This window comes from Sinohyriopsis cumingii, chromosome 1, assembly GCF_028554795.1.
Source record: "Sinohyriopsis cumingii isolate HCF-2022 chromosome 1, ASM2855479v2, whole genome shotgun sequence".
In the NCBI taxonomy this organism is placed as follows: domain Eukaryota; kingdom Metazoa; phylum Mollusca; class Bivalvia; order Unionida; family Unionidae; genus Sinohyriopsis; species Sinohyriopsis cumingii.
The window spans coordinates 6,548,911-6,561,046 of NC_142961.1; the positions used below are offsets into that span (position 1 = coordinate 6,548,911).

Sequence of the window (12,136 nt, forward strand, 5' to 3'; positions counted from 1 at the left end):
CGTGATGGTTGTGTGGAGTGATTTTATTCATATGGAGTGCCACCTTTGGCAGATGGCATCATCGACCTAATGAGAAGAAATGCGTAGACGACACGATTCATTAATGTGAAATTACAAGGCACAGATTCCATGGTATGTGGACAATATTGTGTGTATTTTCTTCATCAACGCAGCCTTGGATATGCTTTAGAACATTTAGTGACTTCTAGAAACGATGACAAAGTCGATCCATGGTTTTATGGCTATCTTTTGTCTTTAGCTCGGAAACGTAGTATACATCAATGGCCCATTGCCTTCCATCAGTGGGAGTCTAGCTTCACTTCACAACGTTCTCAACCTTGTCAACAATAGTTGGTTATTTGAAAAATATTTGTTAGTTTGTTAGGAATAAATGTTTTCTGGTTAATTGATGGTTGTTAGTTCTTTAAAGAAATAATATTGTGTTTTGAAAAAATGTGTCTGTCGTTTGTTTCCAATTTTTATTATGATATATACTCTTTGATTTATCTTTATCCTGCACCCTCAAATCAAAGAATCTTAGCGTTCCGACTCTAAACAGTGTAGAGACGTTTTCTATCGCGTCCGCGCTTGAACATAATGAAGTAGGGTAGTCTCCAGTCCTACCATCCATTGTTGACCGATCCTCCTATGAAGACGTATTCAAGACTAGCCAAGCTGAACGAAGCTTAAGTGAATTTACATCATGTCAGGCAAAGAAATAGAGAATGTGATAATGCTAAAAGTGACAGAAGACCCGATAGAAGTGCTCTTCGGAGAGCAAACAAAAAAAGAGAAAGAAGAATGGACGGAGAAGTACAGACTTCAGAAGCAGAGAGAGGAGAAAGTGCAGGAGCAGCAGCAACAGCAGGACCGAGACAGAGGATTTGTCCACTATCATGTAGAAACAAAAGAGTTCTCTTTCTCTTTCCCGAGAAGCAGACCCTATCCTGTGGGAAAGCCTGTCGTCAGACGGGGACGCAATCTTAGACGATGAAAGATTGCCATAACTCCCCGTCCCCGTCAGTGCTACCACAATACTCTAGAAAAGAGACACTAATTAAATTGCCAATTGCATCTTAGTAAGTTTTTTAAACGATAGAAGTGTATCTATAAGCACTTCATTTCTTTGTTTATGTCAAGAAAATAGAAGTGTGTCTATAAGCAGTTCGTTTCCGTAGCTTGTCAAAAATAGTATGTTTGTATTTGTGTTTGTAAGTAAAAAGTGAGTGTTTCTTTTAGATCTTCGTGTTCCATTTTTGTTTTGGGTGATGATTTGGGTCTTGTAAGTTTTAGTAACAGGCGATGATTCTTTCATGTCCGCGCATTACAAATATAAAGCGAAAGCATTCATCAGTCTGGCTACTAGCGCGTGCTCGTTAAGATTCAAGATGAGCAGAATCAGCAAATTATTGGAGCTTCAGATGCACCTGGAGTATGCCAGGCGCCTCCTGATTGAGCTGGCCATGGAGGCAATCCAGGAAAGTGTCAAGCTTGGGGAAGAGGATAAGAAGAAAAAGAAAGAAGAGGAGAAGGAAAAGAAAGAAATTATCCTACCTCATTTGATGCTAAGACAGAACAGTGAAGTTAAGCCCATGATAAGGATACCTCCACAGCCACTTTCAGCACCACAACCACTACCAGCACAGAGACCCGTGGACCCTGAGTTAGAGAATTGGGACCAAGAATTGTAGATAGTAGGCAATGTGGGGGGGGAGGTCCTCTTCTCGTGTGTGGATAGTAGATATTGAGGTTTTTTATAGTATATTTTGGGTTTGTAAGCGCTCGCATATATCTGTGTGGATAGTATATATTGTGTGTTTTTTTCCTCCTCGTGTGTGGATAGGGTGTTTTGTAATGCTAATTCCCATTGTCCGTAAATCGTCCCCGTTAACTACTCACGTCCCCATTAACTACTCACGTCCACACGAACTACTCACAATACAGTGCAAATAACATTATTACATTTGCTTTCTATGCTGTACAGAACTTCTAAATTTAAGCACGCTAATAAAACTGAGTTCCTGAATGCGTTAAAATTGAGATGTCTGTTTATAATTACTACAGTATTGTGGGTAACAGACAAATAAATAAGCACTTCCTTTTCAGAGAAGACATTGTCACGCCTGGATATTAGTGTCATACTGTCGATAAAATAGCATTCCCTCCACATAAGATAATGCAAAGATTTTTAAAAAATCCGAAAGACGCCATGGTTGCTGAATTATAGGATCATCTTGAACAAATGTATATATAGTACTGGAGTAAATCAATGAAACAATAACAATACTTATTTGTATTACTAAAGGTATATGAAACTCATATAATCTGGGAAACAGGGAGGCAACATGAATAACTTGAAACGTGATGAATTAAACATGTACTGTATCTGTTTTCTGCATTGTATGTCATGAATTCAAATTTGATTTTATGCAGTCTTATTCAAATATCATCTTTACTAAATTTATTGTTCAATTTAAAATTAATACATCCATGCTATTTTTCAGTAAAGTACTCAAAGTGCCATAACAGTGTATCTACATTTATTCAGTTTATTTCTTGGTGAATGAGAATATATATTTAAAATATGAATGTAAAAAATGCGACTGAAAAAGTTTCAGTAATAATTGCATGGGAGCCTACCTAATATCACATTTGGACCTGCTTACAATAACAACCGAATGCAACTGCCGACCACTTCAGGTATTTAGTGAAAATAAAGCGTGACGTCACATTTTGAACACTTGTTGTAAACAAAGGCCAAGTTGGTATCGTCATATTATGAAAAAGTCTCCAGAAACAACACGAAAGCTGCGATTCTGATGTAAGTGAATTGTCACTGTTCTGCGGGTCTTCGCCATTCGAAGATGGGGGTGGGGGGTGGGGGGTAATAAGCTCGGAAGATTCTGATAATGGTGTAAAAGCGGCTGCCGGCACCCAAATTAATCCGTACCAGTTTGAACCCTATATTTCCAATACCGACGAATCCGAAGTTGCAAATGAAGATGACGAAGAAGAAAGACAAGACAGATTGAAAGACAATTCATGGTAATTGTTTTCTGAATATGTATATGGCCTAAGATACGATAAATATATGTATCCGACTAGATTTGCAGTACTGTTCAACAGTCTCCTGTTCGTTTACAAATGGATTTTTTCTCACCTGTAATAATGGCTGTACAAGTGTATTTCATTTAATGGGTAGAGACGTATTCATACATTAATAAGTAAAAGATACATCGGATCATAGTTGTAAGCATCGAAAACCTGTGAACAAATTGATACGATTTAGAAGTACTTAAGATTCCTAGGAGAAGAGGCCCTCTTTTGCACAACTGTTGAAATAGTCAGGATATTACTCTCATGGCAGTAAAACTGACTTCATATTCTGTACACTATTATAAGTTAAAATTTCGAATTTCTCATATGTATGCTAATAGTTGATTTTTAGAACCAAAGAAATAAACCTTTTTTCTGTGGTAAACATCTACTTGCAACTTCTGTTATCTAATTTAATTTTACAGTGCTGTACTAAATGTTTTACCTGTTCATGACTTTATATCAGTTTGTGTCATTGTACTGTGCTACTGATGTGTTCATAAATATGAGATTAAATATGGCAAGCACAGTAATGAGCATTAAAGAAGAAAACTCTATTTTAGGTGTAATTGTGGACATTGTTTGGTAATGCCCACAGCAAGGGAATGCGTAAGTGTCTGCAATGAATACCAGGGGATACAAGGTATAACACACCATCCAGGGTTCAGTCCCGTTTGTTTTGACATCCATGTTTAAAAGTTGCATACTACCAGTATAGACAACAATTTGGAGAACGTCTAGAACAAGGAAATGAGTAAGTATAATGTGACAGCAAAGTACATGTACTGAGGTTATTAATACAGCAAATAGGTAAACCATTTTTTCCAGTCATTTTATGACACCTTCGTGGATTGAACCCCTATTCTGGAGACCTACACTGCCTAACCTTTATACCACAGTGATACTGATAAATCATGCCCAAAAACAACACATATACATGTACAAATATTGTTTTATTTCATTTTTTATGTTGGAAGTTAAAATAGTTTATATATATATATATATATATATATATATATACAGATTTTATTGGAATCATTTAACTTTATTGATATACAGAATAATGATAATTCACATTGGGCCACTATTAACACTATCTACTAAAACTTTTGATTTCCTAATTTGATCTAATGCATAAAGCATACTTTATTTCAACTTAATTTTCAAATTATTATTTCAGAAGACATCGGTAAACAGCATATAGACAATTTGCTCGGTGGTGCTGGCACTTCTTGGGCAAGGAAGTGAGGGCCATCATTCTAGCATGTGTTTTTCAGAGGATCCACACTGTCTTTCCTAATCAAAACCTGAACTACACTGGCTTCCATGAGGCTGACAGCGATTAAACCTGAGTAGAAGATTTTGAGTAGCAATATCCTTGTCAGGCCTCTGATACAGACTACATAATGGTGGTGGTGTATCTACAAGAAGTTTTACTCCTTCTCATTCAGGTGAGACACCTGTCCATTGGGAATGCTGCTTTAATCAGACAGTCAACATAATCTGTAAATTAAAGTAAATTTAGTATGCAGTGTATTTTACAAGCCAAAAACTGCAACCTTTTGTTGAAGTAAATACACAAATTAAAAGTATTAGTCTTTACAACTGTTAGCATATTTTTAATATTTTACCACAGGGCAAAATCATGACCTTTAAAATTAAAGGAGTGTCATCTTTAACAAATATTTTGCCTTTATTGTTTGAATTTAATTTAAAAAAATATAAGTACTTTACACTTAGTACAACAGTATTTATATCTCTAAGTGATATATTCCTTTGTGCTCATTAATTACTAATGTATATTCTTACCATATGTTGAGTCAACAAGGATTTCCCTGACAGTGTATTCTCCTTTCTTGCACTTTCGATACACTATTTTATATCTGGCTCTCCCATCCTTAGTGCGTGCTTGCTCTCTTTGGTTGTTTTCATTTAAATGCAGTGCAGCTAGCCAAAGCTTATTTCAAAGTAAATAAAGATGCAAAATACAGATTATAATTCTTTAAAAAACCAGATAATTTATATAGATGCTTTATTTGCAAACATTCCTAAACACTAAAAACTGTTATACAATTTTACATTGCAGGATATCAAAAGATTAATTTGAAGATGAATATACTGGACTATAATTAAAACACTGAAAAACCCGAATCAGTATTTTTTGTGTGCAATAATTTAAGATTTACCTTGAAAGCATTCCATGATAGGTGAAACCAATCATCTTTGGTACAAAATGATTGATCACAGAGTGGTATCCCTCCAGTGCTAAATTTGTTGTCCAGATGACAGCACTGGTACATCTTTTCTCATTTGTCTGCTGGTCACAATCTCTTCAAGCTTTTCAAATACTTAAGATCCTATAAGTTATAAAATATATTCATCAAAGCTTGGTTTTATGCTATCTTCCATGAAAATTAAAATGTGCACTTACAAAAATATATCTAAATTCAATAGATTACTAGACCAATACAGTTTAAGTGAAAAGTCACGCACCTATATGACATGCACTTCATAAGATGTTATTGCATACCAAATATCATTGATTCATAAGAAAAAGATCTACTAACTGAACAAACAAAATGGCTTTGATTTTCTGTTTTCAACTATTGCCTGGAACAAATCATAACCAAAACTGATTATGTGAAAGTATATTTGTACCTGTGCTTATCATCTTCACTGCAGGTCGAGTCATTGATTTTGGCACCTTAATGTAAGTCTGGCATTTCTTGGACTGCTGTTTTATCTTGTTGTCGACTTGGCAACCAATGGATGCAGACAGAGGCTTCACTTTATCAATTTCATATTCTTCTACCTGAAAAGGTTAAATTGCGTCAGTGTTATTACTTTTGAATACTGTACTTTGTTTGGGCAAGTTATTTTTACATTTAGAAATTTTAAGAAGATGAAATTATTTTGGAGATAAAAAATAGTCCCAATATTTCCATTGATGAATTCAATAAAAGCTCCTATCCACCATAAAAGAATGTCTTTAAAACATTTTTTAAAATTTATTTTTAAATACCGACATTTTTTCCTTATGATGAGCAAACCTATCCTTTTCTCCAAACGTCTAAGCTGAAGTTCTTCCTTTAATTTATTTTTAGATATATGACATGCACTTTGTTAAAGCATGTTGTTGTCAGAAATGTCACTCTCATATATATATATATATATATATATATATATATATATATATATATATATATATATATATATATATATATATATATATACACACACACACAGTTAAGCAAAATTTTCTAGTCCTTGATCCTGAGTTGTCTCAATGTCTGTTTGTTGTGAACATTATTCCTCATGTGCAGCAATAATCTAAACCAAAACGTACCTTATTACTATTAGAGGACATTTATCAGTCACTTATACTGATGGTTATTCACTGACTTCCTACAAATAATTAATCACGATTAAACTGAAAAATTGTTGAACATGACAACACCATCACCACCGAAAAAATCATAACACAATATTGTAAAATTTCTACTACATTTTGTTTTATTGAGATTTGTATTAATTGGGTATGGGAATAAACCGCGTCATGTTTGTAAATATCTATATGTAAACTGATTCACACATTAATCCAACAATAAATCTACCAACAGAAAGATTTTTCTATTCACATGGTCAAACAAAGTTTAAGGCAACATGAAAATTTTGACAATATTTATCAAATGTTTATATCTAACTTTTTGATTTATTAGATATTTACTGCATTTGTTTTGGAAACTATGAAAGAACGCTCTACAGGGTACAAATGGAAATGATGTGGTGATTGATCTGTTGAATATCATAGACATAATAATATTTTTCTTGTCATTAAAAACTCACCCTTGCTGCTTCTCTCTTTGAATAGCCTCTTCTTATTTTCTTTGGCGGTGACACTTGACAAGTTACTTCCTCTGATGGTGACATCATTTCATGCCTACACAGTTGATGCTTTGGTGTTGAATGTTCTGATAGATTACCAGTTACCTTGGCTTGGTTGTCAGTTTCCTTCACACAGTGGATAGACGGGACAGCATCCTCATAGAGTTTGACTTTCTTTGGTGCCCTGCCCATATGCTCAACCTCAAATGTATGCCTAAATGGGAAGCATTCTTGTGTGAAATGAAAGGAGAAGAGGGCAGAAAGCTCGGTCCCAGTTTGCTGTTTTGATTTTTACAAAATTTGTCCACCTACGACGAAGTGTTTGGTCTTTCGGGAAGGAATGGATGGAGAACCCATCAGCATTTGTATTCCCACAATTTTCTGCAACACACCTGACCCCGCTGCCCTTGCTTGAACCTCCACGATCTCTTCTTGGCATGATTGTGATGATAAAACTTTTCAAACTAACTAAAATTGTACGGAACACGTGCTTTGTTTATGTTTTGATAGAAACGGAAGTAAGGTGTGTTCAAAATGTGACGTCAGGCAATCTTCACCCTCCGGAAATTACCGAGCGATAAAATTGGCCGATGTCTATTATTTTCGAAACTTTATTTGAGCGTATTTCTCGGTTATTATGATGAATTTTTCTATTGGGGTTTTTGTACCGCTTCCAGATTTTTTTCTATTCAAATAATATTAAATTTTATTTACTTTATCTACACTGGTTTGGCACTTTAAACTTGTGCACTTTCTGCTAATCAATAAGGTTTTGTGCTGCATTGTGAAATCTACAACTACATATATCTTTCTCAACACACACACACACAAACACACACACACACACACACATTATGTAGGTCAACATTTTGTTGTAAATTTGAATAATTTTTCATAACATTTAAATCTTTAAAAAAATGAACACTTTTACGAAATCCTAAGAGTTCCGTCCCCTACACGACTGTTCCGTCAGATGTAGTTCTAATTTTTAAGATAGAAGGCATGAACCTAATAATCACAAGCCTAGCATTTATAAATTCACACATAAGCTAAATCTATAATATGGTTTAGATTTACTTTTACTTAGGCTTGGAAATAGGTTGGCTTGTTGGCGACTGCCTGTCTCAGTTAAATGAGCATTGGAAATCAAATGCTTAACATGGGCTGCAAATGAGCTGCCGACTTGGGCTACGTATTTATGTGTGACTGCTACTGAGGTAAATATCTAAAAAAATCTAGATGGTTGAGGGGTGATGAAAAGTATGCTAATTTGTTATAGTACTAGTGAACTTTATTCATGCATAAGGCACATACTGATTCTTTTAGCTGCCTTGTCACAGGAAAATATTCAAAATAGCTATTTCTTGTCAAAAATGAATGTAAAATTTAGGGGTTGGTGGCAGTGTTGGTTCAGTATAAAAACCACCAGTTGCATCAGGAATTCCCCTGATTACTGCAGTCAAAATCTCACATGTATGCTTTCTACAGAAATCATTAGTTTGTTTTTATTTGTATCTTCAGTGTAAAATTATTCTCATTTTTCTGTAATTGGTCATCGTTGGATGAAAATTCACCAGATAAACTGTCCAGTAAGACCTTAGTTACAAATCGGTATCCTTATTATAAAAATATCCGCTATTCATTTCGTTGAGTTGTGTTACCGACTGGGTTTGAGAATCATAATTAATTGAAATATAATTATGTTAATTGCTATTTACTTGTCAAACCTTGCGACCGGTTGAGTACACGATCAAAGACAACCTAATTTGAAGAGTCTTACTGTAACTAAAATTGGGTTTACTGTGCACATCTTCGAAATTCATAATTCATTTTCGTCAATAATTTTCTTTTCTGGTAACCGACAGAATGCTCCAAGATCTCTCCACTCGCACCCACTTTCTATTTTTTTTTTTTTTTTTTTTTCACAGTAATCTCTAATTATGTGCAAGGGTTTCTCTATTTGCAATGATGATGAGTAATCTATACATATACGAGGGAGGCTGTTAATAAGCACCACTATTAAAAGAGCATCAAAAGTAAGACCAGGATTATTTGCAGTGAAAATATAAACATTTATGATAATGTCAGCTGATAGTGACTGCCTTAATCAAAAGCCTTTATTTAACATAATTTGCGGGGAAACGGCAGACGTGATTCCCCTTTGTAATATAAGTCCATCTGGTACGTAGAGATGTCGGCCTTTTTATCTTCCCAAAATTCCAAGCTCAATTAAACGTGTTCACTTGGCAATTAGCCAAAGGTAATTACTTACATGTGATTGTAGACTGGGTCGGTTCCTGAAAGAAGAAAAAAAAAACATTGAAAAGCGATTCACTCATATGTTTATGGGTATAAATATGTGATTTAGTATGTTTTGCTAACAGTTTCGTTCCTTTTATTCCCAATTATTGTATATATTTAAATTCATTTGAAATGAATGTAGAACGGATTATAAGAATTTAGATCTAAATTACACACTTACTAGATGGTATTTTTGTCAACAAATTCGACAGTGTAGATGTAATAATAATTTATTTTACCTATCCTTAAATTACGTTGATATTGACTGAAATATATATCAATAAATCTATTTAGATTTCTCTTTCTTTTTTATGTATATTCTCTATTTTGCTCTTTTTCATCTTCAATAAATTGTAAGTTGCAAATAATTGGATCTGTAAAAATAGAAACTAGAAAACATAATTCAGTCCGTAAGTGTACGCATCGATCGATGGTAGTCACAAAACCTCAGTATTAAAAACAACCACTTCCACCCTGCACCTAAAATAGCAGAATTACATCCAGATCTTTTTTTTAGAAAGACATCAAAAAACAGCTTAAAATAAAAAAAAAGTGAGATTTATAACAATACCCAATGGGATGGCCATTCATAAACTATTTTTGTTTTCTTTCCTCCTCCTCTTCGCTGTTATTCCTCAACCACCTCGACCTTTCCCTCTTCATATTCTGTTATTCATCTCTTATCTATTATCATAACTAAATACTTACCGCGATCAGTGCAATAAACAGGGTCAGTACGAAAGTCGGTCCAGCTAACATCTGTAAGAAAAATATTTCCAGTAAAGATACTAGTAGATGTATTCAAAAGTAAGTTTCTTCTATCAAACACAGAAGAAACAAAAACCACCGGAGGCACATTAACATTGTTACGGTGTTATGCCCATGTTACTGTGTTTTGCCTAGTGGTTTTGGTAAGCTTTGTTAACACAGATGTTCATATACGTTAGGGTAGTGTGCCTTTTGGAAAATGAAAATATGATAGCACGGTTTCCAATCTAAGGAGTCATTCTTGTTTTTTATGAAACGTGTGTAATTATTATTATTATTATTACTATTATTATTATTATTATTACGAATCTGACAAATGCATGTGAGTTAGCAGTTTTAAGCTAGTTTCGGTAAAATTATAGGATTGACCGTACCGTTTTATCTATTTGTGTATTTTAATACATGAATTATCCCCGCTTTAAAGACCAAAATAATTACCAGTTGAGGACTAGTTGTCTCCCTTTAATTGTATCGCGGCACGACATTCTCGCGTGGCTTTAATCTGTCTTTTATTAATTTTTTATTTTAGGGCAGAAACTTTATTGTTTTGTTTTATTTCGTTTTCTCACTCACCCTTAAAAATTTATAAGTGAGTATAATAATACTGGATCAAGATGACCAGTTTAAAGTAAGCTGGTATAGATGTGTCTCAAGGTTGTGAGAGAGAGACAGAGACAGAGAGACAGACAGACACACAGACAGACACACAGACACACACACAGAACGAGAGAGAGAGAGTTGTTGAATGAATGTGTATTATTTATTCTTTTTGCGTATTTGGACATGTTTGCTCTTTACAGATATACAGATATCAAGTCTTCCACATTCAACCGTATCATAGTCACGACATCGATCCATCCATCCATCCATCCGTCCGTCCGTACGTACGTACATTTTATGTATATGCGTATGTGTACATACATACATACATACATACATACAACCATTCAAATACATACATACATACATACATACATACATACATACAGCCATTCAAGACGCCTGTTCATTGCTTATAGTAGGACTACTTGAGATAAGTTTTTAAAATTCCAAAGAAAATATAAAAAATTAACTATAAATAATTAAGAAGAATAAATACTGACAGCGAAATACAAGAAATAATTCCGTTCATTTCTCATTTCAATATATTCTCAGCCTGTAGTTTACTGTTTGAAGTTTAAAAAGCAGCATGTAGGGAGAACGAAAGAAATTTAACATTATACATTAGAATCGAAGAACTTTTATCAGACATACGATTGAAAAGAATTTTTTTTAAATGTCTCAACATTTGAGTATAAACTTCAGAAATGATCAATCGAAAGTGATTGACGTTGAGCACAACATCTGCTGGTCTACATTTGTGACAAAAATAACCGATGGAGAAGAAAACTTTCGTTAGAACTTCCGAAGTTCAAGTATTCGCCAAATATTCAAAGTGCATTGCGTGAAGCGTGAATAGTGTCAAACTCATATTGAATCACGTAAATATAAAGTAGGACATTATCGTTCAAATATGAATAACTGCCCAAATATTAAAATAATATTGCGTTTTTATTTTGTATTATACACACAGCGATAAGATTTGTTTCGTCCTTCAGAGCCTTAAATGACAATCAGAATCCTGATTCTTTTTCATTTCTTCTCAAATTTCGCACTTAAAATTTCAGAAACTGAGTACAGAATTAATTTTCTGATAATGCTAAAGCTATTTTTAGAGGCTGAAATTGCACTGTAGTTTTGGTTGTTTAAAACATTATTATATTTATCATCATTATAATCACCATTATCGTCATCATTAATGATAATCATTTTTTAACGAACGGCCTTAACCTTTTCCATTTAGTGACTCGCTCTTTTCTTAAATTAAGCAGTTGACGATATCAATGCAATAACTCAGTTTACTATACAAATAATACTATTACAAGCCAGGGGTCTTTGCTTGACCGATCGGTGTCAAAGGCTGGCGCTATTCCCGCTAGAAGTCATAAGTTTACACCAAATTTCTAAACACTTCCATACAGCTTCGGTTGTAAATTATAAAGCTCGACGTGCCCATTCTATATATAAAGTTTTACTCTAATCATTG

At 34.1% G+C, this 12,136-nt stretch overlaps 2 protein-coding genes across 2 annotated transcripts in view; both read right to left on the reverse strand.

Annotated features, from left to right (window-relative positions):
- LOC149806365 (uncharacterized) overlaps positions 1 to 10,117 on the reverse strand; it is a 52,426-nt gene extending 42,309 nt beyond the window's left edge. Inside the window, exons 1-2 of the mRNA XM_089973053.1 lie at positions 9,991 to 10,117; positions 9,254 to 9,278 (exon numbers count right to left, since the gene is read on the reverse strand). Of these exons, the coding sequence (XP_089829179.1) occupies positions 9,254 to 9,278; positions 9,991 to 10,041 (76 nt within the window). The 5' untranslated portion in view covers positions 10,042 to 10,117. The remainder of the gene's footprint in view (positions 1 to 9,253; positions 9,279 to 9,990) is intronic.
- On the reverse strand, positions 5,290 to 7,483 carry LOC149806366 (uncharacterized). Its single transcript, XM_089972933.1, has 3 exons — positions 6,943 to 7,483; positions 5,755 to 5,908; positions 5,290 to 5,453 (listed from the first exon to the last, which is right to left on the reverse strand). Exons 1-3 carry the CDS (start codon positions 7,171 to 7,173, stop codon positions 5,446 to 5,448), a joined length of 393 nt encoding a protein of 130 aa, XP_089829059.1. The 5' UTR covers positions 7,174 to 7,483; the 3' UTR covers positions 5,290 to 5,445.
- Positions 10,118 to 12,136: the final 2,019 nt, after the last annotated feature.